This window comes from Anastrepha ludens, chromosome 4 (assembly GCF_028408465.1).
Source record: "Anastrepha ludens isolate Willacy chromosome 4, idAnaLude1.1, whole genome shotgun sequence".
Classification (NCBI taxonomy): Eukaryota; Metazoa; Arthropoda; class Insecta; order Diptera; family Tephritidae; genus Anastrepha; species Anastrepha ludens.
This window is the reverse complement of record NC_071500.1, coordinates 122972047-122999658: the sequence shown is the minus strand read 5'-3', so window position 1 is coordinate 122999658 and position 27612 is coordinate 122972047. Positions and strand designations below refer to the sequence as shown.

Sequence of the window (27612 nt, the reverse complement as noted above, 5' to 3'; positions counted from 1 at the left end):
TTTTAATATTCATTATTTTTGTATAAAAATATGTTATACAATATTATTTAGCAAACCACAATATATCCAATTTTAAAATTTTAGGCAAAATTTGGAAAAATTGTACAAATATTTCATTCCACTTCTAAGGGTTTTAATTACAATTTATAGAACGACTTTTGGTATGCAGTTTATTACATTTTACAGCTTATTAAATTTTAGTTTAAGGTGTAAGCAAATTTGAAGCTTCTGAAAAATACCGTTGCTTTTTATACTTTTTTTTCTTGCAATTTTCTCTATTAAAAAAATCTCGTAGTTCGTGGAAATTTTCTGACTTTTCCACACAATTTGAAAATTGGATTTATATGCTTTTCATTAGACAATGCACTACACTTTTATACAAAAATAATGCACATTAAAAGAATAAGAAAAATTGGTCACCATTTTATCGCGGGATGTGGCATTTTTAATGACAGTATTGGCATTTTTCAAAAGCATTCCCTATTGATCTACGCCAGATTTTAAATTTTACTTGCATTATTTGCAACTCAGATTCAACCCTTTGAAATTGGTAAGTTTTGAAAATAATTTGGAGTCTTGCAATTTGGCATCATTTGGTTACATGTTCATTATATAGTATATACATACATATGTATGTATGTATGTATGTATTATATATCGACAACTAGATAATTGAGTATGCTTCAAAAAAACAACAAATTAAACAAGTTTACTTTCACAAACTTCTGAAAAATTGCACAATTCGCATTTTATTATGCACCTATTTAAAAATTATAGCAAAATTAATAACACGAAAAAATAAGGCAAAGTGCATCTAATAAAGAGAATGCAGAAATAATATACTAGAAAGTCGGTAACTCTGAAACTTCGGTCCTTCATGCAAGCAATCATTTTTGTGAGTAGTATGTAGTACGTACGTATATGAGTGTGTGTGAACGTGTTTATTACAAAATTTACTTAGTTTTTACACTTTATGCGTTTTTGCAAGCAAAGTACGTAGGATTAATTGAGCTCATATTATTATTACTTTTTGTAACCTGTGCACTTTTGTTACAATTTCTGAATTTCTTCAAATGTATAGTATGTACATGTGTAGGTATGTATGATCTAAAGAATTTCCTTTTGAATACACGCATTTAAGTTTAGTTATAATTGTTGCAACCTGCACCTGCAACCGAGAAATACTCCAAAGAAAAAACTTGTAGACGCACAGATAATTTATATTTAGTCTTCGCATTTCACACTTTCTCCCTCCCTCTTCTTGTAAACAAATCGTACAAATAAAAAAACTATTTTATACCAAATTTAACTAAAAATTTCTTTAAGATTTATTTTTAATTCAAATTCAACCACTTCTTGTAAATCATTTAATTATTGTATGTGTTTACTCTCACATAAACGGTTGCATTGCAATAGTGTTTTCAAAAAAAAAAAAAATATTTCCAAATTATGTATGCACTGTACACGTAGTAAGACGGCAAAAAAGCATAAAATTAAAACAAATATAGGCAGTCGCCGCTTAATCCTAATTATTACACAATTAATTATTCCCTTAAAATTTCTGCTTGCTCTAGTGTTTTTTGCTTTTTTTGTTTAAATTGTTTTAAAAATATATATGTATAATATATATATCAGTGTTATATTTAAATGTATGTATGTTTACATAAGGTATACATATGTGGTTTTCTTTTTAATAATAAAATCGTGGAAATCGGGGATTTTCTTTGCATTTCCAATTCACTTTAACATTCGTATTCATTTCCTACTCCTTTCTTGTAATACAAAATTCCTAACTCTAATTAAATTTTGCACTCAGGACGTATTTCAAATAGCTGGTAAACCGCGACTTGATACTTTAAAAATTTTATTTAGAAGAGCAAACTATGTAGTACGAGTGTACACTCAACTTTAGGTTATTTTGCTTTTATTGAGTCGGTGCGATCGCTCCTTATGATTGCATATCAGCGCCTAAAAAACAACTTACAAAATCCATTAACAAGCTTGTTCAAATGTGAAACAATAGAAATTTTAACGTTAATCAGCAATTTCATAAATACGTCCCGGTTGCATATTAATTCAGGATTCTCAGTTTCTTATGCCATTTTTACAGTAATGAAGTTGCATTACAGCATGCACAAAATCAATAGCGGTCATCATTTTCATCGTTCGAGCTTGAATCGGAACCAACATCAACGTCGTTATCGTTCAAATCAGCGTCGTTAGAATCTTCATTGTTGGAGTCCGATGAATCACAAGAATTTATATCATTGTTACTGTTGCGGTGTTCTTGCGTTCTCCTCACGATCTTTTCATCACCTACGTCCGCGTGCGCTGGCATATAATGATGGTGACCATTGAATTGTTCTTGAACCTGTTGCTGTTGTGCGCTGTATTGTCCACCAGCAGGCGAAGTATGTGCCTGATTGTGAGGCGACAAATATTGCTGTTGTTGGTTTTGCTGTTGTACGTTATTATGTGTATGCTTCTTCTTTCTATGTAATATTTCATCCTGCTGTTGTTGATGCTGTTGATATTGTGGAAAAAGACCTGGTTCATTCTGCTGCGCGTAGTATTGCGTTTGGTGCTGATATCCACTTGGTGGTGAATGGTTGCTTTCGCTACCACTAACCATTGGCGAAACACGTGCGTTATGCGCAGCCGCAGCGGCCAACACATTGTTGCTGCCATCCACCAGGTGCGATGTCACATTCGCTGTCATATGCATAGCGGCCGTTGTGGAGGCATGTTGTTGAGCTGCCTCCGCCGCCGCTGCTGCTGCCGCCACCATTGACCTCAACGTATGATCGTAATCGGTTACAAGCTGCTTGATGTGCGCCAGTTTGGCATGCAAGTAATAGAAGCGTTGCTTGTCGCGTTTCAGCTCCTCCTCATTCTCAATTCGCTCATATTCAGCTACAATTTGCTGCTGAATATGCTCATAGTCGGAGCAGCCTTGCGGCACGCGTCGCAATTGTTCAGCAAGTACGTGGAAGTTGCGGCGCACATCTTCAAGGCGCTCCAGCAGTTTGTTGTACTCATCGAAGTCCCGTTCAAATTCAGTCTTGTATTGGCGTCGCTGTTCGATGCTTTTGATAGCCGTATACATGCTAAAGTCATAAGTTGGTCTTTCAGCGGCGTCCGCATTGGGTGCATCAGTGATGGCGGAATGCTGCGTTGGCGGCAGCTGCGATGTACTTTGGAGCTGTGGCTGCTGTTGTTCTAGCTGCTGATAAGGATGCTGGGGAGGGTTGTAATGCCGTTGCACTGGGGAGTGTGTGCTGGCGGAATGCGTTTGTTGCGATTGGTAATGTGATACCTGTTGCAGGTGCCGTTGTTGTTCTTGTTCTTGTGGTGTAGGGCTGCGTACACCACTAGCGCGTGGCTGCTGTTTACTTCCCGTTGTCGTCGCTGATGCTGCTAAACGAGATGGTGCTTGGCTTTTGTTGTTGCTGCTGCTGCTGTTGGTGCTGCCACCCCTCCCCGTTGGCACATGTTCTTCACGCTCATTCGTACCGCTGGCTGCAGCTGTGGGCATTTTTGGCGAGTATATGACACTTGACTTTTGGTGCTGCTGTTGCATGTAGCTGGGCGACTGACGATGGTAGTTCCCACCACCATTGCGGGTGCTACTGCTATCACGTCCTGTTGATCTGCTGCTACTACCAGACTCTGGAACAAAATTAACACCGTATGGCAGCGAACCTTTCGGCGAGCCTGCCAACGCACCTCGCTTCATTGTATGTTTTAAGTTGCTACTGTTGCCTTCGTTTTCTTGTACGTTATAATTTTTGTTGCCGATGTTATTGCTGCTTTTGGGTGAAATGTTCATCACATTAGACGAACTATTGCTATTTCCAGAGTGGCGATTTTCTTTCGGATTGCTGCCAGCCGCTTTATTATTACCGCTGCTACTTGATTTGCGTGCGCTATTACTGCTATGTGGTAGATAACTACCGCCTTGCTGCTGCTCAATATTCAACATAAAGTCATCCATATTGTTGAGTACGTTGTAGCTGAGGTCGGTATTACCAGAACTGTCATCGCCATGACCAGCGTTACGCGAACCTTGTGGGGAATAGGTTGATGATGTTGCCGTCTGTTTGCTCCGGTGCATGGGGTAATTAGTGCTGCCACCACTGTTATTGGTGCCGTAGCTAACACCCCGCGATCCATTACCAACACCGCTACTATTTGTGCTCCCCGAATTTGCGGGATTGGCACCAGCTATTGCGTCCTTCTTAAAATGACTAATACGCTGCTTCTTCGGCTGGACTGTGCATACAAATGGCTCGTCATACTCCAGACTAGTGCGTTTTAAACCATTACCGCCATTCAAGCCACTGCCACCAGCTATTGGAGGCGGGCTACCGGTGTGTATTGATGTGGGACTTTGGCCCGATGTTGAACTACCCGCGTCTGAGCTCAGGGGTGGAGTTAGATTTTGTGGTTTGCGCCGCTTAAGTTGCTGCAACTCCTGCTCCGTGTAGTATGGCCAATTCTCGTTCACGTCATTCCACATTTGACGGCGTAAATTGTATGTGTTGTCACGTGACAACGTCGCAATGTCTTTAAGTATATTGCTGATTAGTGAACGTTCCCGATCCCGCAATCCTTCGTTTTGGAGACGTGAATATAATTCAGGCTTTTTGAAAGGCCGCAGCGCAAGCAAATGGATCAGCCGTTCGCGTATTTTACGGCGCGATATATCAGGTAACTTACCGCCTCCACTATTAGCATTTGAGGCACCTCCACCTTTGGCACCGCTGCTCGCCTTCGAGCCGTTGCTTGAAAATGAACTGCCTCCACTACGTGAGAAACTGCTATTACCGCTTGCAGCATTATTGCCCAGCCTTGACTGTTTACCGCCTCCAACGCAATTATTAGGTAATGTAGATGTAGTGGATTCGGGAGGCGAATTATGTTGTGCAGCAGACGCGTAGCCATTGGTGATACCACCCGCTAGGGTGGAAGAGAGCGATGAGGCAGACGTGAGTGACGGCGATACGTTGCTTTGAGAATAGATATTGTTGGCACTGCCGCTGCCATAGCGGTTATTACCGCTATTACTACTACCAGCAACTGTGCCCGAGCCGCCCAGTAACGTGGGATTTGGCGAGCGTGAAGACGAGGAAGATGTGCCGCCAAGTTTATTGTGTATGCGTTCATTACCACTATTTAACGAAAGTTGTGTGGCTGGCGGCGAATTATTGTTTAGCGACGATATTGTTTTGTTACGATTAAGGCTATTTAAATAATTACTACTGCTGTTAGTGTTGTTGCTAGTGCCACTGTGCCCCAAATGCTGATAGACTGCCGATGAAGGAACAGATTTCTTCACCTTACGTCCAATATCGGTTTGGTTTGGTTTGATTTCGCGTATGCATTTACTCTTCTCCGTCTCTTCGGCAATTGCCATTTTGGTGCGGGTCGTATCGTAGATATCATCGTTGGCATGTATGCGCATGCGATAGGGTATTGAGCCGAGCACATCCAGACCTTCTGCGGTCTGTTGAATACACTCAAGGGAGCCCTCAACATCATCAATAGTAAAGCCAAATTTACGGTCTTCCAACGTGGGAAAAAAGATGACACCCGAGTTGCCATTGACTTTAATTTTGGGACCTTGACCATTTGTGAAACGCTTGTCATTATCGCTGAATTGATATTCTTCGATGGCGCGGTATGCGGAATCGGTGAGCTTGACAAAAATATATTCCTTTGACTCATCAGTGTAGCGATTTTGTGACATGCCATAGTTGCCGGACGTAAGTGCAGAAGGGCATTTTGCAGTAGCGATCGAATTTGACATAACGTATTACAAACTGTGCGAGAGCTGGGTGTTGGTTGGTTCAACAATCAATTGAAACTCAAACTACAAAAGATTTATGTGATATCGGAAAACGCTTGGCGAATAATATTACTTTTTCCGATATTTAAACATGCATCTAAGTAGTGCCGGATTGGTGTTTGTTGGCGTCTGTGGAAGTTTTATGATCGTTTCTTTATTTGCTTTATTTTTTAGTATTAGGAAGCATGAACCGTGGAAGAGTTGTTATTGGCCGCTATAGTAGTTTTTGTTTTAATATAACGCTTAGGACGTGGTAGTATTACAATTCTCCTTTTCGACTTTTGGAGATGTGCTTATTTTGATTGAGTTGTTGCTTATTGAGTGGTCTTCTTTAGTTCTGTTGAGAGGAATAACAATTCTCGTGGAAATGGTTTTAATTAGTTGATAAACCTTGTTTGTTTTTTCATGAGCTGTAACTTTTTTTTTCGGCAATATTACCGATATTTTAAGTTTTAGATACTCCGACGTTTAGTTGATTTGTTGGTGCTCTTTTACTTTTTTTTTAATTTTGATTTTGCGATGGATAGTAACTTTTTCGACTATATTTTTAATAGATTTTGTATTCTTTTAATTCTCTTCCGCATCCACTGAAGATAATTACGCGTGATCTTCGTTGATTATAGTTAGCGATTATGTCGAAAAGTATGGTAATGACTGACGAGACTTGGTCATATGCAGTTTTATGCTTTTGATTTTTTCGTTATATAGTATATTTTTTATGTTTTTGGATTCTGTAAGCAATACTGCGACGAAAAGATTTGCCTTCTTTCTTTCTTTTTCCAATTAATTCTACTGCGGATCGCGATTTGTTAATGTGTGCGTATGCGGTGTGCAATACGAAATTCACAGCCACAAGCACGAGTGCTGGTGCTATGCGCCTGCTGATCTGTTTACTGCCTTTATTAGGGGGGGTTTTTCGCAGTAGCTGTCACTGACTTATGTGGCCTATTTGTGTATTGGTTTTGCCCTTGTTGGCCGTCGCTCACCGTCGTTTGACGTGATAATTTTTTGATGTTCTCTTTTTCACGGTAAAATCAGCTTTATATGTAATTAGAATGACACTTTTTTTACTGGTAATTTTGGTATGATTTCCACACAAATTAATATCAAAATTAATAATATTAACTAGGTTAAGGTAGGCATAGTATTTGCAGAGACTGCTATTACTGTGCGTGATTTTTTTATTTTTGTGATGGTATTGGCTATTGTTTTTCTTGTGATTATAATTGCAGGTTTCGTTGTTGTTGTAGTGGGAATTCTTGCTTCTGTTGGTATTTACTACCGTCGATGTTGCTGTTATGACCACTACTATAGTAGCTGTAGCACTGACTGCGGTTGCTAATGTTTTTGCTCCTAATGCTGAGGAAAGTACAAACAGTTGTGGTACCTGCAAGATACTTTGTTCGTATCTCCATCTGTCAATGGCTATATTCGGTGCGGTAAAGCGAGACAGCAATATGTAAATGTTGCTGTTGTATCAGAGTTTTCGCTTGGTTTCTATGTATGCACTCGTATATACAGTGGCATGTCTAGCGACGTTGTCTTTGAATTTCATACGCTGTTGTTGTTAATACTAAAAATCATCTGTGTATGATTTTTATATGTTTAATTCAATATGCACACACTTGTAGAATGTCAAAATGAAAGAAAAAATACAACAAAACAAGTGTTTTACGCTTCTTATATTTTTCCTGTTGTTTTTGTCAACGTTTCATTTTAATATGAGCGGAATTTTTGCTCGTTTTTTCAATTTGTTTGTTGTTGTTTTTCTCTTGTTGCTCTGGGGATTTGTGGTTTTTCAATGGGGTTTTCGGTTTTTTTCCTTCTTTCAAAATACTTTTCATGAATTTACTGCTTTTGTTTTTGATTTCGAACTTATTTTAACTTGTTTTTTTTTCTTTGCAAAATTTTGATCAACTTTAACGCACAATCAACGTTTCGGCGTCACACTTTTCCTTCACGCACTTACATATATTATATATTTATACATGTATATATGTATAATGACGATGATTTGTACAATTTGCTATGCGTTTCTGGCTTCTAAAAACTAAATAACTTTACTGATCACACACTTCAATCACTCTCTCCACTTGATTATGTGGTGCAAGCATATATACATAGTATATGTTAATTTAAGTTCATTTTAAATTAAAGGTTTCTTTATCGACGTCCGAAAGGTATCTGTGAAATGAAATCGAAACAAGTTGTTTTCAAGCGCTTGCTTGACTGGCTGGCTGTTTGGGTAGATAGTGCTTTGCTTGCCTTGCTTTTTCGTTGTTGTTGTGCTCGTGTTGCTACTTTAATTTCAGTTTAGTACGTGCTTTGTATCACTTTTTGTTGCTGCCTGACTGCTTACGCGTTCACGTTATTGTTGTTTTTTATTGACATATCAGCACAAAGTCGAACGAAACAAGTTTGCAATTTGTACTCTCTCGTGCTCCCTCTCTCTTATCTCACCAACACTATTGCCTTTATTGCCTTACAAAGGCTATCACTCTCCAACCTTTTACTCTGAATTTATTTCTCTTTAAATCAAGCTCTTTCTCTTTCTTATTCGATCTCCTCTTTTGCAGACACTTACCCTCTCTCTATTGATTGTAAAGATTGTAAAAAAACACGCTAATATTTGCACCTTAATCCAGCATCTATCTTACAACAAAAAAAATTGTAGCCTTGCTTTCCAAGTAATTGATGGATCGTTTTGGAAGAGAATTTTCTATATGTAGGCTGACATAAATCGTGCTACTCGTTGTTGTTAAGCGAATTTGTTGCTTTCTTTTTTTCTTGTAACAGAAACCAGTTTTTTTCTTATATAGTATTATTTAACACACCGAGTATATTCATAAAATCATTTGTTTTTTTTAGTCTTTATCCCACTCTCTCACTCTCACGATTAGCTTTTAGCCTGCTGCGACACAGCTGTGTTAACAAACACGTTCGTTGAAAAACGACGAGTAAATTATGTACTAACGAGTGAATGACGAACCAAAATGTATTATAAGTTGTGCGGAGTGGCGAGGGGTGTGTCGTGCATACACACACGTGCGTATATCTTGCTTTACACAATTATGACTATTTTCGAATTATTTCAAATTACCGCTGGAACTTATTCTCTCTGCTCTTGCGAGTGCTTTTCAATCACTGCTGCTTCGTTGTTGCTGCTTATAAAATTATTACGGTATTGTTTACGTATATTTCAATTGAGATTTATCTTTGACGATTGCCAAAAACACTTTGTATCTCTACAAGTCGCTGAATTGCCTTGTTGTTCTTGTTGTAAGCCAGGTATGAACGAAATCCGCTCGACGAAAAACAGTTCTAAAAAAAATGAATTTATTTGTAGCAAAAATTAAAGATTTATTGACAGTAAAATTCGAAAACGCATTTTTTTTGTATTTTACACCGAGCCTTTTTTCACATTGATGCAAGTATGTAAGTATGCAGTGTGCGTAAGATTAAAGAATAAATTTATGTAAAGCTCGCCATAAAAACCATACAGACTGGCCCCTAGAATAGTTATTTCGTATTCGCAACTAAATCGAAACGGCGTACATAGAAACAAAAGAAACATACGCATATCGCAAATTTATCAAATTCATGAGAATTGCAATACAAAAAAGAAACATATAGTGATTCAAGATTTATGTAGATGTTTGGCAGCAATTGTTTGTTACAAGTTAATTTTCTTTCAGACAATAAGTACAGCCGGCTTTGTAAAGGGAGCGATACTCTCCGAACATTGCATTTTATGAAAATGCTGAGCACATATGTATTCATCTAAGCGGATACGTCAACACGCAAAACTGCCGCATTTGAGGTATTGAAAATACATATGCCATTCAAGAAAAAAGTATGCACCCACAACGAATCACTGTTTGGTGTAATTAAAGTATAATAATTAAGTTATTATTGATCGTTTGAAGTCAGGACACTTCTCCGATTGAACTCTCTAACCGTTTTGCTGTGCCGCTATCGGAGGAAACCCCTTTAAATCATACACATCCGGTAATACTGCGTTTGAATTGAATAATGCCACCTATTTAAAAAGAAAAATTTTGGACGCCAATCATTTGCGAAGAATCATTTTCATTTGAATATGAAAATGCATTCTGCAAAAAAACAACTTGATGCCATGATAAAAATCTTTCTCCGACCAAATACACTTGTGCCAACATTATTCACAATTCCTGAAAAATTGTTGAACTCGATATTTCCTAATCGGCCTTCTGCGGCTCGAGCTCTTCTATGGGCTGGAGAAAGAGTCCAGGGAAAATGGAAAAGTTCGTTTAGGTTTTTTACCCAGAAGTCACACCGTGCTATACGTGTGGTCACAGGTGTATGTTACGCAATGAATTACATAGTTATAACAAAGTTAACGAAACCATTTTCGCATGAGAAATATTGCAAATATGTATTATAAAAAGATGAACTGACTTAATTATGAGACCACAAGTGTGCTTATATATCAGACAATACGGTGATTGAATAACTCTTTGGTGAATTTGGCAAATGTACGCTCCGGTACTAAACTATGCATGCCGCCTCCAAACGGCAGACAGGATGGGATTTTTTCTTGGCGGAAACACACTCGGTCAGTCATAACTGTCGAGAAGCAATTGCTTTTAAATCACACGCAAAACGATGAATCAAAATAGCAGATATTTGATTTAACAAAGTTCGTTGCAAAAAATATTATTTTTAAATATTATGCAGACTTTTTACAGGATTTTTTACACAACCCAATATTAAGATCAATGTGCTTTTGGCGATATATTAAAAATAAATTACTTGTATTGCATTTTCAATTATTCACTGTCGAAAAAGCTTTTGAGCTACTTACTCTTTGGTGACGCTGACACTGATGTTTTTGTAGTATCACTCAATAAGAATTCGCCAGGTTACGACCGTGTAGCTGCAAAAGCCGAACAATTCAGGATAAATGATAAATTAAATGGCTAATGACAATGTGAGATGTATAGCGTTAAGTTGTGAAGAACTTGGCTGAAACATACAATTCGGCTCTTGACGGGATGACCATAATTTCTATAAAATTGCTTCATTAGTATTTGAATTCTTGAGCTTGTTTTTTTTCTTTTATGTATATATTTTTTCATAGAATTTACTCTAATTCACCATGTATCATTGTAATTATTTTTAAATAATTTGCTTGCTTACTGTATGTTTGATGACCTGCACAAGTTAGCACTCTTTTCCCGCTCTATGACTCGTATCTCTTCTTTGTCTTATACGCTCTTTTTTGGCCAGCCTCTTAATGAACTCACTGCACGTCGTTCCTGTTAGTCAATTGCTGTGATTGTTTTGTTTGGCTGGTTGTGGAGGTAATTGTAGGCTTTTGACTTTGATGTTCTCATTGATTTCTGGGGATTCTTTGATTACTGGTGGTGTTTGTGCATTTCAGGAGCTTTATTTATAGAAAATAAATATATAACGCATATATTATATTAATTACTCCAACACGCTTATGTATATAAACATTGCCGAACATTGTCGCTCGCCGTTCTCGCTATTTTCCATCACGCTTGCTCACGTCACTTTATCACTGATATGAAAGATAGCTTGATTGATAAGGTTTTTTTTTTCAAAGATTCTTGTCAATTGTCACTAGTTGTTTTTGTTATTTGCGCGCATAATTTGCTTATCGTAGTACCGTTGCAATTACCCATGACATTTGTGCACTGTTTTTTCACTTTAAATATTTTTCTTGCCACATAAAAATATTAAATCTTAAGAAACTTAAATACCGACATTTCACACGCTGATTTTATAGGTTTAAATATTTCATTATCTCTTATCGAGGTTGCCATATTTGTTAAAAATAATCGCAAACGAATATAAGGGAAAATACAAATAAAACTTTAAATTTCAGATCGCTCTGAAATGCCGCGGGGCGGTGAATAATAATAACATACTGGCGCATATAGTTGAATATAATACAATATAATTAAAAGATTCTTAAGCAAAACTTCTCCAAATTTTGGTTAGTGGCTAGGATAGAGGGACTTAGTCTTCTTGTCCGCATCAAATTTCATACAGCTTCTTTTAAGATTATTGTGTTATACAATTTATAAGGAACAGGTTTGCTACCCTCCTCCAGGAACACTCTTTGAGGGAAGCTTTCAGACTTTCAAACAGCACTGTTGGAGCGGATATTTGCTGCAAGTATTATTACTTGCTGCTTTAATACAAATTTTATTTTTTCTCTTCGAAAAGTGTTTTATAATAAATTAATTAAATCATCTTCCATCCACATCTTTCATTTGTATTAAAATACTAACTATGCTTCAGAACTAGACAGATAAGTAAAAGTGAATATATGCCAATTTTTTAGTACTAACAATGTTATAATTTTTTCTTTAATTCTAAGCCTAATTTGAAAACCAAAAGTTGAAAGTAATTATTTGGTTAGAGGTTCGTTTGATTCGCGTGACCTTCATAGTGAGGCGATGTGAATAATGCTATAAGCACGAAAGACAGTTATAAGAAGATATGAAGAGGGGCTAGCTCACTAAAGAGAGCTATGAACGTATATAATTGCCAGAGAGCAGCTATGTACGTATAATATAAATATGCATGTATGCACATGCATACATTTCTATACAAGAAAGCATTAGTACAAATTCGATCGGTTGGAAGCGCTGAGTTGGCGAGCACAGTTGGAGTAAATAGTCGTTCAAATCGAACTCAATCAACGCACATGAAAAGTAAAATCCGGCAAGACAAGTTTTATATTGTTATACATTGTAAATCAGATAAAAAAAACTAAACCCCAAATTTTGATATGGTAAATTTGTGTGAAATTATGAACGTGCACACATTTGTAGGTATACATATATACCTACATATTTCAATCAAAAAGTAGTTTAAGTAGACGATTGGTCATTATGAAATAAAATCCAATAAATAGTACAAGTTTAATATACAATTGCTTTTTTTTTGTGTTTTAATCGTCACCGTGTATGAAGTGTGTTCGATTGCCGGAACCAAGCTATCTCTTACCGGACATTCGGTAAAACTCTCAGAATTTTGTGTAAAGAATAGTTACTAAATAAAGAAAAGGGGAAATTAAAAACAAAACCTATGAGTGGTCTCTTCAACTGCTATAGCTTGAATGCAAGAGTTCGACTTTAATTTTGATTTGAATTTTCTTTTCTTTGGCAAACACGGCAGAAATCGACTTCCGAGTGCAGGGTTAAGCTCATTGACAGCCCTAAGCAGAAGTAGTGGGAGCAGTATTGCTGCTTGGAGCTGCTCCAGTGACCATAAACTAGAGGTGAGGTTCAGTACACTAGACAGGGCTAGTTTACTAGGACGGCACCCCTTGGTCGAGAAAAATCCCCGAGTCATTCCGCTACGTAGAACCAGCTGCTAAGAGAGTGATTGAATTCCGCCGTATCCGAATGGGTTGATGCGTGACTACCATTCGGAAAACGTAGGTTCGAATCTCCGTGAAACACCAAAATAAAGAAAGTTTTTTTCTAATAGCGGTCGTCCCTCGGCAGGCAATGGTAAAACTCCGAGTGTATTTCTGCAATAAAAAATGTCCTCATAAAAAAATATGTATCTGCCGTCAGTCGGCTTAAAACAGTAGGTCACTGCATTTGTGTAATAACATCAAGACGCCCACCACAAATAGGTGGAGGAGGTCGGTCAAACAACCAAAAAGGGTGTAAGCGCAAAATACATACAGCTGTGTTCAAAAATAGAGTAGTGCAACGCCTCACAACATTCATATTCATTTTTCGACATATTAAACAATGTTAAATGAACACGTGTTCATTTGTGTTCTAAGAATAGCGATTAAATCCCGTTAGTTTTGCATTGGTTTGTGTAAGCTTTTGATGACTTTTGCGAAATGCACCCAAAAGTGGATGTTCATAATTATAGTACTGATTGGTGTGAGTGGTTGCAAACCAATTATAATAATTTATTAGTACAACAAAAAACTTCAATGGTAAGTGTAATGCAGTAGTTAATGTTTTGGTGAATGATTTTCATTGGGTTTGTAAAATTTTTTTATTCTAGTGGGCAGAGGAAAGAATTGCACGGCTGAGAAAAGAATTTTGATAGTTAGCTTAAGAGCAAAAGGCAAAACGTACAAGGAAATTGAAAATATTGTTGGCTGCACACCTAAAATGATATTTAATGCGATTCATTATAAAAAAAGCCAGAAAATCGGGTGAGAAAAAGCTAAACAACCGCTGTCGAAGATAGTCGCATTGTGCGCTTTAGCAAGATAAGGACGTCAGCATCATCTAAAGTTATCAAAAATGAATTGAATCTCTCGGTCAGTGAGGTTTACAGTCCGTCATCGTCTAATTGAGCAAAATCTAAATGCCAGAAGTCCTAGAAAAGTATCCTTTTTGACTTGGAATCATGTAGAAGAACGACTCAGATTTGCAAATGCTCATCTGGTCTGGCCCGCAGAAAAGTGGCGAAACATATTGTGACAGACGAAAGCAAAATTATTTTATTTGGTGGAACAGACTCTTGGCAGTATGTACGACGGCCACACCAAACACCGAATATAATCCTAGGTACACAAAGAAGGCGGCCGCCGTAGCCGAATGGGTTTGTGCGTGAGTACCATTCGGAATTCAGAGAGAGAACGTAGGTTCGAATCTCGGTGAAACACCAAACTTAAGAAAAACATTTTTCTAATAGCGGTCGCCCCTCGGCAGGCAATGGCAAACCTCTGAGTGTATTTCTGCCATGAAAAAGCTCCTCATAAAAAATATCTGCCGTACGGAGTCGGCTTGAAACTATAGGTCCCTCCATTTGTGGAACAACGTCAAAACGCACACCACAAATAGGAGGAGGAGCTCGGCCAAACACCCAAAAAGGGTGTACGCGCCAATTATTTTTTTTATTTTTACACAAAGAAGACGGTTAAGCATAGTGGCCTAAGTATAATGATATGGGCTTGCTTTTCTTACAATGGCGTTGGCCCTATACATATGATAAATGGCATTATGGATAACATGTTTATGTAGACATATTATTGTACAAAATATAATGCTACCATATGCCAGTTAGGAAATGCCTATAAAATGGACATTTCAACAGGACAACGATCCGAAACATACAAGCAAGCTTGTGAAAGATTGGTTTGCATCCGAAAAGATCGATCTTATGCTATGGCCACCTCAGTCCCCAGATCTTAATCCGATCGAAAACTTAAGGGGAGATGTTAAGCGGGTTTGTGGCAATTACAAATGCTTCAAACAAAGCTTATCTTTGGCAAGTGATTCAGAAAGTATGGTCTCAAATCTCCTTAAAGCGTTGTCAGGACCATATCGATTCCATGTCCTGTCGATGCGAAGTCGTTATTAAAAATAAAGGCTATGCAACTAAATATTAGACTGTATTGACTATATAGAACTCAAAAAATCATTTTTGAATGAAGTTATTCAGTTTTGTTTTTCCATTTATATAACCACTACTATAATTATGAATAGTCACTTTTCGGTGCACTTCGCAAGTCGTCAAAAAATTACACAAACCAATGGAAAACTAACGGTATCTTTTCACTATTCTCTTCTTTGTATACTATTCTTAGAAAAATATGAAAACCCGATTAATTTGTAATGTTTAACATATATATGTTATGCATGAATATGAATGTTGTGAGGTGTTGCACTACTATATTTCTGAACACAGCTGTATATATTTTTTTCAGTATTCTTTAGTTTTAGTAGTCAGTTTGAAATCATGTTTTCGTGACTTCTTGAAATAAATGTACAGTATTTTTTAATATAAAGCTTTAATAGAGGAGTTGTTTAAAACATACTGTATGCCCAAAAAACTTTTTCATTTCCATATTATGTATTACAATTACATAAAATTGTGCACATCTACTCTTAACGTCCATTTGAACAGCAGCATATTCGTACTCGAATTTAAATCCGAGCTCACCGAGAGAATATGTTCGAATAGTATACTGGTCGCGAATGAACAGTGCCATTTAATAAATAAAGTTTGAAGTACTACCAAACCCAGCCTAGCTAATTTCGTATCCCGAAAATACTTTTATACCAAACACAAAAAATAGAAATATAACTAAAATAAAATAAATGAGAGATCACGTTAGTTACCAAGGCGTAAATCAGAAGACAGCAAACACCTCAGTCGACCGACCAATCAACCAACCAATCGTTCGTTTGGGTTTTAGGCTGTCCGATCAACCTACCGATCGCTACTAACGGTCATAACTGCACACAGGCTCTCAATGTGCTTAAACTGTTTTTTTTTTTTGTTTTTCTGCTTTTTTTTGGAAGGGGGTAACAATAAAACAGTCAGCGTACAAGTACAACTTAAATTATTTAACTCTAATAGATACATACCACTTATATGTGTGTATGTATATTCATACATAAAAAGGTGCGGGCATACCACCAATTCAGAGCGCTTAAAGATCTACTGCGCTTACTATGTGGTAAACGAAAAAATAAAGAGAAATATGTTAAAAACGATAACAATTCCAAAAGTATTGCACCAATTACCCTAAAGCTGCATTCAAAATATAATTTAAGCTTTATGCGAAAGAGTGGCACATGTAGGAATGAAAGAAATAAGACGTAATGCGAAAAAACAAGTTTACAAACTAAGACAATTCGAAGCAAAGCTTGAAGAAGAAACAATTTAATATTGTACAATAAAACAGCAAAAAGCAAAAAAAAAAAAAGCTGAACAAGGAAATCAGTAACCAAACGACTAAACAGACAGACTGACAAACAGCCAGTCAGCGAGGTACGAGTAAAACACACGTATGAATGAATGTGCTGAATATTACGGCTGGCTGTCGCTGGTAAATATAAGTAGTTTCTATTCGTATAGCAACTACGATTGTGACTGGCGTTGGCTTTGGGGTTTTGGTTTAAGGTTGAGCCGTATAGCCGTATATGTGTGACCGTTTTTTATCTTTATAAGAATACGAGTGGGGCCACTTTGAAACGCATATAAATGTAAATATGAACAGTGCATAAGCTCAAAATTTACTTGAAACTATTCAAAATGTTTGTCCTGGGACAGACTTATACATATATATTTATATATAGTTATAAGCCACGATGACCATCGTATTTAATTTGAAATTAAATAGCGGAAGGGAAAGAGGCCCGCCTTATTCAACCTTTTTTAACCCCTTTTTGGATGCTGGGCCGAACTCCTCATCCTATTTGTGGCGTGCGTCTTGATGTTGTTCTACAAATGGAGGGACCTACGGTTGTAAGCCGACTCCGAACGGCAGATGGTTTTTTATGAGGAGCTCTTTCATGGCAGAAATACACTCGGAGCTTGTCCTTTCCCGATGAGGGGCGACCACTGCTAGAAAAGAGGGTATCATTTAGTGTTTGAGGTTCCAGCTTGCGCACTTCCGCATGGTAGTCACGCACCAACCCATTCGGCTACGGCGGCCGCAAGGTTTAGTGCTAATAAAATTGAGCACCCAACAAAGACTGACAATGTCAAAAGGTCTCCCGACGGCAAAAACTCCAAGAGTGTAGTTTCTGTGCTGTAATGAACTACTTTCCGAGTCCGGGGGCTGAACCAAGTTTTGAGGTTTTAAAGTGATCTATTGGCGATATTATTAAACATTGGCGTGGTCAAGGCGTTATACCACAGGCATCAGGAGGTAGGATTTTAGACGTCATATGGAGAGCTCGTTCGTGCAGTCGGGTTCGTCTCTAATGCCGAATGTACATTAAGTATGCTTCCACTGTATATTACCGATAGACTAGACTAAGACTAATTTGAGCTTGCTTCATCACTTCGTTAGATATTCATTTATTGTTTTTTGTTTCTGATATTTTGTTTCTTAATATTTTCCACGTTTCAGATATACTGATGTTGTCGAATGAACCTACAATTTTATGCCGCCTCCTAACGGCATCGCCTGCCAGCTATTAAACAAAATTTCTATACGGTAAATTCTGTTTTTATGCGGTATATACGTTCCGCAAGAAACAGCATAAAAAAAGCTACCCGTTCTATAGTAAAACTATCGATACGTTTCAAAAGTGCTAAAAGCCGCATAAATCTGAAATAAGGTAATAAAATCTCATAAAAAAGGGGTACTAGTACCAAATTATAACTATAGATACGTTCCATAGGCCGCATGAATCTGAAATAATTAAATAAAATCGCTTAATCAAAAAATTGTATTTTTGAAAATTATATATTTATTTAAGAAACGTCAGAATCGAAAATTAAATTTACATCGTCAGAAATAGAATCAGACAATACCCGCAAAATCACTTTCGTCACTTGAGGAAGTGTACACGTCTGATCTAGATGGTGATGCAGGCAGTTCCATACTTGTAGGGTTAGCATTTCTGATGTAATCTGTGATGAGTTTTTGCTTAGCTGGTTTAGAATCTTGTTCATACAATTCCCGATAGGTCGACATGCATTTTTTAATTTTTTTAAAACCAAACTATTTCAACACCGCATAAAAACAGAATCTACTGTATTTGGTCATTACGCCAATAGTGGGTTTCGAGCCTGGGCCCTATCGAATAGTAGTCACGCATCAACCATTCGGCCGACAGTTACTATCAAGTAAACCTTGGTCAAATTAAACAAAATGAACTTATTTATTGGACGTATTATATATTTGGACTAATTTTAATTTTGTTCGCAACGCTGCTAAAAATAGCCAAACACATATTAGTGGCAATTTTGTCAAAAAAGTTAAAAGCGAATACTGGAAAATAAGGAAAAACAGCAACTTTCAAAATTAAAATATAATTCCTATATATGTACATATGTATGTATGTACTTATTACAATGTAATAATAAAGTGTTCCAGCCAGTTGGATGTAAGCCAAAGCGATCTATTAAAGGTGATATCGGTAAATCAGTTGGAATCATTTGAAAATTCCTTATTTTTATTTTTGAAAATATTTTTTTTTTATTACTGTTTAACTGCCAAGTCTGCGTATTGAAAACGAATGTCACTGCTACCTGGCACACTTTGTATCATAACACTACGCTTTTTATTTTTTTAATTATTTACAGCAAAAGAAAAGTATGAACGAAAAGGCACAGTACATTCCGTATCTTTTATTGAATTTGCCATGTTGCACAATCAGTCGATTTGCTTTGTTGGTTTTATTTCAGCTGTCAAAATACTACAGTGTAAGTGTATAGTGAATGTGTTCTCTTTTTTCTTAAAAAGTGGTACCAGTGTGAATAAAAACACATTTTAAATTGGCAATGCTTCTAGTTCAATAATCTACCCACTATAGATTTTCACAAGCTAATATAATTAAGTTTGACAAGTTTGCTATACAAAGCACCAAACGATAGAAAGTTTTTTCTAATAGAGGTCGCTCCTCGCCAGGCAATAGTAAACCTCCGACTGTAGGTCCCGCCATTTGTGGAAAAACATCAAGACGCACATCAGGAGGGGCGCGGCCAGTTAATTAATGGTACTCGAAATATAGTGATGCTAATCGACTTCCTGGGTGCAAGACTCGACAGAAACTCTACAGCCGGCCGCTGCATGAGAACTATCGATATCAATAACTATAGTTTGACAGCTGAGAAACAGCAAACTGTGTTGACATTTCTGTTCAGTAAGGTTTGTTTTTGTATAAGAGCGTACAATTCTTGGCGTATGCCGATGATATTGACATAATCGACTTTAACAAACTGGATAAAGAAGTAAAACTAGTGGGTCTGGTGGTGAATGAGGACAGAACGAAGTACGTCTGGTCATCAAACAAACAGTCGGCGCATTCGCGTATCGGCACCCACGTTACTGTTGACAGTTATGGTTTCGACGACTAAAAGACTTCGTTTATTTAGGAATCAGCATTAACACCGGTAACAATGCCAGCCTTGAAATCCAACGGAGAATTTCCATCGCCAACAAGTGCTAGTTTGGACTAAGTAGGCAATTGAGTAGTAAGTAGTAGTAGAGTTCGTCCCTCGACGAACAAAACTAACATTCTATAAGGCTCTCATCATGCCCGACATAAAGTATGGCGCAGAAGCTTGTACGATGATGACATTCGATGAGGCGACACTTTGAGAAAAAGATTCTGCGGAAGATTTTTGGATATTTGCACGTTGGTGACGGCGAATATCGTAGAATAGAAAAATGAACTGTATGAGCTTTACGACTTCATAGACATAGCGCAGCGAATGTTGTCCGAATGGATACACACGCACCACTTGAGAAAATATTCGATGCGTTGGAAAGATTTGGTGAAGAGGGACTTGGCTTCACTTGGTGTGTCCAACTGGCACCAGTCAACATGATAAGGAAACGACTGGCGCGCTTTGTTAAACTCGGCCAAAATGGGTTACCACGGCAATCAAGAAGAAAAAATCAAAATTGGACTTCCGGAATGGACCATGTAACTCGTAGCCGCGGCAGACATATGCGGTAACATGACCGTCAAGAACTGCCCTATCTACAGTAGGTCAGCCCTGACTAAGCTTCGGCGCCTAGTATGGGTATCACGGGGCTATACGCGCTAACCGTACAGCTGTGACGAAGTTGTTGAGCCTGCAATTCCCGCTTGCTCAGATCCCGAGAAGATATCACTAAAGTCATAATATTTACGAGGTTCAGTACCCCTATCCTCGAAAGGAAACATTAAGAGTGTACCCTGCACCGGTAAACAAATATCTCCAGTTTATTACTCAAAGCAAAGCTGCCTCTGACAATAGGTAGCTTTCTTAGCATCTTCAAAGTGGAAGTGTGCAGAGATCAATTTAGAAATAAACCTCCGGAATGAGCGAATTTCCATCCTGAGCGACAATTAGGATGCACTGAAATCTTTGCCATCCTTTGAGTTTAAAAGCTCGCAAGCCCTTGAAATCAAATTTACAAGGGTCGCATAATGGATTCTTCCCTTAATGGTATAACCAATAGAGTTAAGCTCCTTACAGGCCTATCTGTGGACAAACTGCGAATATTTACTGGAATTCTCTCAGGTTACTGAAAGAATGTGCAGCCATCCTGTCGCCTCTGCGACCAATCCGCGGAAACTCCAGCACACTTCCTTCTTGAATACGGTGCCATAGCCAGGTGTGGACATCTCGACCTCGGTAAAAGGCAAACAGGATATTTACGTTTAAGTGCAAATTTCCTTCTAGTTCTATCAAATTAACAAATCTTGTAGACTTTAAAACGCTACAGTGAAGTTGTAAATCGTTTAGAACTGTAGATGGTTAAGCCACAATTACAGAGTTGCCAAATATTTCGGAAATGAAATTTGCATATGTGGGTAGGTGGCGCTGGAGTTCAGGTACTGCAGCATTTGCAACACTGAGTCACATAACTGTTCATTATATGTACATTGACGGTTCTGCGACAAATTCGATACCGATAACCGATGATGAAGACGAGGGTAATGGTGAGGGCCGCGATGCAACAGCACTTGCGACGAAGATGATGGTGAAGGAAAGCCAAAAGAGGTGAGCAGGCAGGCGAATTAGCCCATCCAACAACGAACAACCAACCGTCATAAGCGAATCAAACTCTATGTGAACTCATACACATCCAAAGTATATGGCCAAAAAGACCAACTAATCGGCCGACAATCGGACGTGCAATTCACTCACGTTATTCGGACTGGGTCGAATATGTTATTGTTGTTAGTTGATTGCATACTTGCACAAACGTTCCAACGAGCGAACAAACAGACTTCGACGAATGAACGGAATGCCAGTTTTAACGTGTAGATGAATTGGTTTGTGAATGCTGCACCGTCGTCGTGCAAACAATACTTTCACTTCTTTGCGTTTTTATTTCGAACAGTATTTCTTTCTTACGCTATTTTTTCTTTTTTACTTGTGTGCTTTTCGTGCGCTTTACTTTGCAACGCTTTTGCTGAATAATTTTATACATATACACACATACATACATATGTACCATATAGTATATATATATTTTGAAATTCAGCGAATACAAATTATGCCTCGCGTATTCAACGAACGATATAGATACCATACCAAAACCAGCAATAACAACAAACAACATCGGCACAGCAACAAGAGCAAAATTTTTATTTTATTTTATTTCATTTACTTTTTGTGCTTTTTTGTTGTCTTTACCTACCAGTAAGTTATATATTTCCCCCCCCCCCCACCAATTCCCGATGAAATTATATTTTTAGTATATTTTTCCGCTCTCTGCTTTTTATTTCATTTCTTTTTTTCGTGTTCCTCCTCTTTTTGCCTTTTTTGGTCTCATTTGGCAAAATTTATATATGTATATATGTACATATATACTATATACAATACAATACATATAAAATTAATAAGATTCTTAACCCGTAAGAGCTGTGACCTCAGGGCGATAATTGCTTATCTACCACCTCCATGCGAAATAATTTATGTGACAAATCAGTTTAAACCGAAAACCCTTTCTGACAAATATATAAATGGATTCACAATTAAAAAAAAACACTTGTTCAGGCTGTGAACTTTAAAAAGTTAATTCGGTCACAAGGATGAATAAAAAAAATTTAGTAGCATAAACCATGGTGAAGATTTCTAGAGGTGTGCCCAAAATCAGACCGTTAACCACTTCGTAGTGAATTTAAAAGAATCAGCTGATTGGCTGATGCAACAGTGACCATGAGAGCGATTTGTTTACGAAAACAGTGAAATTGTGGTAGTGTTAGCGATATACCAAAAAAAAAAAAAAAAAAAATCAACACAGTCTTCGCTGTCGTCTGAACAACGATTGATCGGACGAGTATGTGAATACGTGTGAAATGAGCGGGCTGAATTCTGTTGCTAAGTCCCTGGTGACGTGACAGCCGAACTTACTCTCACAATGTCGTTTATCACTGCCAAACACAGCTGTTGGCCAAACGTGGTACTATCATTCTTGACATTAACAGCTTTGCCACTTTCGCTCGAAATAACAATTATACACGAAACAATATTTTCACTACACCCTATGACAGCAGTGGTGGAGAATAACGGTAATTGAAACCGTAACAATGTACGGTCATAATGAACGTTTGCCATTGAAATTAATCTATACATATACAGAATTTGTTTTATATTATAAGGAAGCCTACGAATTAAGTTCTAATATAACAATATAATATAATAATATAACAAAACTAGAGGCCGTCGTAGCCGAATGGGTTGGTGCGCGACTACCATTCGGAATTCAGAGAAAGAACGTCGGTTCGAATCTCGGTGAAAACACCAAAATTAAGAAAAACATTTTCCTAATAGCGATCGCCCCCTTAGCAGGCAATGGAAAACCTCCGAGTGTATTTCTGCCATGAAAAAGCTCCTCACAAAAATATCTGCTAAAGCCTCATATGAATTCTAACTTTCACTAAGCAGAAAATTTAGGTAGGCGAAATGTGAAAACAATTAAGTATCTTTCGCAAATTGGCAAACCCGTATCATTTTTGAAGTATACGGATCAAATCAGAAACACTGATTGTGAGTGTCGAATTGTCGTTCAATAGTCGACTGGGAATAGATATTTGCGCTCTTCTTTCTACAATTTATAGATAACTTTGTTTGAAAATTAAAAAAAGTAACATATGTTTGTGGGAATTAAAGATCTAAAGTTGCGAACAATGAAAATCAACTTGCAAGGCTGGTCACTTCACAATAGTACCAGTGTACACACTACTAAAATAAAATACTCGTATAATCGACTCAATCGGCAAAAGTCTGTTCTACTGCCAATCGGCATTCGCAATAGCCGACATTCGCAGCTGTGTACATATATAAGACAGCTGGAATATAAGACTATTCATATACCTACAGTACAGTTATAAACCAACAATCTGGACCGCCGATAGGTAATTTTGATAGTTTTAATTTTTATTTTCGACCCTAATCGTGATTTAATTTACTGCCCGTCACTACTTGAGCAGCTACGTCTCAATGTACCAAACATAACATTAAGTTTCCGTTACCCCTTTCATGTTTTAGTAGTCGAATCTAATTATTTTTATATTTTTTAAATCTATAGAAAACTAGATCTTGACTTTGCAATGCCAAGGGCAGCTAGGGTTATTTCCTAATATTCATAAGAAACACTTTTTGTACTCAGTCTTTAAGAAACTAACATTAAGAACTTTCTGTATATCTAGTTTGTAAGGTTTTGTAACCATAGACTTACATGAAATGAGATGAGATAGAAAATAACACAACTTTTTACTGGGTTAGGCTAAAGGAACCGGTAAATCAGCTGATTTGTTTTTTTTTCATTCACGTGTCCATGTGGGTGTCAGGCCAGAGTGAAAAAAAGTGAATTCATTATTTGTTTTCTACTTAGCCAATACTTTGCTTTGGAAATGAAATATACAAAATATTGTTGTTGGTCTAGTGCCACCTCCTGTAAAGAATGCGCCTCGACTCATACATTCCAGAAAATAGTTCAAATCATGCTTCACTACCAATTTGTGATTCTCGTCGGAATTTTGGCCTACATTTTGCGTCGGGAGCTACAGCCGTAATGTCCCTACGAAATATAGTTTTTATGGCATTTTTTTTTTCATGGCATATGCACGTATTCGGTAAATGAACGCAGAATCAAAAATAAGTTGAGCAAGGGCCAAAGTACGGCCTTGGAACAAGTACAGAATGTGAAAACAAAATGAGGTTCGACAGATATTTTTATGGTGATTATAAGGGTACTAAAATTTGTATGCTCTAAAAATTACAATAACTCGAGAACTACTTGTATGTTTGTAAAATCAAGTACATCATTGGAAAGGTAATCAAAAAAGAAAAGTTCTACTTAAAATTACGTCATTCATAGTCGTCTAAACATCATGAACTCGAAACCGACTATTTGATTCATACCTCCAAGAGTGCTCCTGGGGCATTTATTATAAGAATCAGAGATACAAAATACAAAAAATTAGATATAATTATAAAAATTACGGCTATGTGCGCTTCGCTAGTACCACAACTTTTTAACTTGAGCCTTTCAGAACAAGGGTGGGCCGATCAGTGACTTAATACCATATGTTTGTGGAATTGAGAAGTAACAACGTGGAACAGTTCGAGAAAATTAAAATTAATATCAATTCTTCCTATTGCATACCTACTACATTTTTGCGAATATACTCTTTAAAATCTTATTATATTTGATTAATCAATTGCAAGTTTCATTTACATCATACATTACAATGCAGTACTTTTTACATACATACATGGAACATATATTTCTATGAAATTGTATGAGATATGTATGTATGTATTATGTCTGGTATTTCTTCTACCCCTGCATATATAAGAAAGATTAAAACATTTTCTCATATATGTGCCACGCCCCTAACTTCTATACAATTAGTATATAATATGTAGTAAATAGTAGACATTATTATTAATCCAGGATATCTATTTTATAATTTTTTTTCATCGCCATAATTAAGCAGTTGAAGTGTAGTTTTAAGACAAGACAATCGCGGACGGGTGATGAACGTCAACGATACGAGACGAGCAAATTTTCACGAAACGCGAGAAAAACACATATAAGCAGGGTGACAGCAACAACTACACATAACACGACGGCACGAGTGATTGCGACTGCGGCGCGTACCTCAACGGCTGAGACTTTGACAGCGACGACCACGGCAATACGAGATAAGTGATGGAAGCAGAGACGTAAGCGAGAACGAGGCGACAGCAATATAGGCGAATACGAATGCATGCAGCTAACGAGCGAGCGACAAGAGTAGGAATTACGAATAAAGAAAATTTGTTAAAATATATATTTATACATATCTAATTAACTTTTGCTTTACTTTTAAATCATTTTACTAATTGTATTCTACACTATCGCTAATTAATTTTATTTGTGTAAGTGCTTTTTTCACCAAAGCACGCACCTTTTTATTTTTCTTTTTTCGCTGTCTCGAGTTTTCACAATTTTCAAATAATCACTCTACCTATCGGTAAACACAGAATTTCCACTCGCAGCTATTATTACGTATCATCACACACCTTACTAGTTATTTACGCGATTAAAAACGCAATTTTTAAACGAATTTATAATATTTTTTCAATCAAGTTCCCCAAGTTAAAGTCAAAAATCACGTCATGGCTGCCACGTCCAACCAACAATGAATCGAACAATTCTCACGGCGGCCCACTTCACTCGTTACGATTCACTCACTCTTGCTCACATAACTACAAACTCGCCGCTCCATGGGGATGCTGTGACATATGGAACACCGCGAGCATTAACTACGAAAGCCGCAGCATAAACTGCTAGGGAATGTAGAATGTCAGCGGACCACCGCCAACGGGTCACAATACCGGGCAAACGATAGATTAAAAACTACAAAAATAAACGAAAACGTGATGTTAATATTGAATACTCGTGCTCAATAAGAGGGAATAATTGGAACGTGGAACATGAAACTTGGAACAGGGCAATATGTATACAAATGAGCAGCACAACCCAATGGATATCATGTAAATGTCGTGTTAAAATCATGCGTGTAAAAGAGCCAACAACTCCTAGTGCCACACGATCTCCGTTTAGCTTTGTACAAAAAGGTAACAGGTATATACATATGGTATGCAACAGCATGTAAAATTAACAGCTAAATGAGAAGACAGCGGAAATCATTCGCTAAATTATATAGTTCATATATGCATGATTCCAAATTAAGAGATAAACAAAGAAACTAATTTATTTGTATTGTCCTATATATTGTACAAAGGTGCATAATTGGAATGGCCAAATTTGATTAAATATTTATAATACATACGGAGAGACTCAGTATTTATAGAGCATGACAACAAGAAATCAGTAAATAGAAGGAAAAACCTTCGATACGTGTATATACATATATGTCTTTGTATGTATATTTTGCAATTCATGCTAATTTTGAAGGAAACAAGACCATCACCCAACCGACCGCTCTATTCGTAATAACAGGTACGCATGCACACATATGCATATTTGTATTGGTATTCCATACCATTCGTTTTGTCGCGACGTTCTCAATGTTAGTTCGCCGAGCAGAGAACAACGTTTCTCTGATTCCACTAGCAATTTGTATTGTTTACCATTTCGAACATATTTGCCAGAGAAGGTTGATATATTCGTCAAACTTCTCTGCATTTGTTATCATTGAGAAACGAAACGAAATTGTTTCACTTTGGTTAATTTCATTTTATGATGGAATGTTCACAAATAAGGGCTGATTACTAGCCCTATTCACGCTGAGCATTGGTGAGATTGGTCATACGATAAATGGCAAGTTGTGAATTCTAACTCGCTGTCTTTTTAAACCACATTCCAGCAGACATTTTTATCTTGATACTTATGTCAAACCATATATTGCTAATGGAGACCGTTCGTAGCTCGTAAAAGATTCATGATAATCAAGATTGCTCAGTCGGTATGGTACTTTGACAGCCAAATTTTCATAGTAGCAAAATTATTGAAATGTTTGTTTTGCGGCATCTTGATTCGAAATAGTGAAGTCCCACTTGGACTACACAGACAGATAAACATTTCGGTTTTCCCCATTTTTTTTTTTTTTGCTTCAGCAACTTTTTCAGGCATTTTTGTTTTTTTTAATTTTTAAGTTTACGTCGTCAAATACCAACACACAAACATTTGTTTTCTTATGGCTCATATCTATCAAGTAATATTACAGCTGATAGGCAATAAATGATTGCTTGCGGGGATGCACCGTTAGCGATTACTCATCTGTTGCGAAAAATATTCCATGAGAAATCACTAGTAGATTTCTAGATATATCACTTGCTAGCTGTTTTGCATA

The 27612-nt window shown here is 37.2% G+C and overlaps 2 protein-coding genes across 5 annotated transcripts in view; both read right to left on the bottom strand.

Annotated features, from left to right (window-relative positions):
* LOC128860954 (chromodomain-helicase-DNA-binding protein Mi-2 homolog) overlaps positions 1–27612 on the bottom strand; it is a 59328-nt gene that overhangs the window by 21050 nt on the left and 10666 nt on the right. The gene's annotated exons all lie outside the window — the stretch shown is intronic.
* On the bottom strand, positions 143–25982 carry LOC128860955 (RNA polymerase II elongation factor Ell). Of its 4 annotated transcripts, none has more exons than XM_054098773.1 (4): positions 25702–25982; positions 11027–11273; positions 10692–10894; positions 143–9169 (listed from the first exon to the last, which is right to left on the bottom strand). In XM_054098773.1, exon 4 carries the CDS (start codon positions 5807–5809, stop codon positions 2141–2143), a length of 3669 nt encoding a protein of 1222 aa, XP_053954748.1. In that variant the 5' UTR covers positions 5810–9169; positions 10692–10894; positions 11027–11273; positions 25702–25982; the 3' UTR covers positions 143–2140. The 4 variants fall into 4 exon arrangements, with proteins under 4 accessions (XP_053954748.1, XP_053954749.1, XP_053954750.1 ...); XM_054098774.1 differs by having other exon boundaries at positions 10692–10763; XM_054098775.1 differs by having other exon boundaries at positions 25762–25982.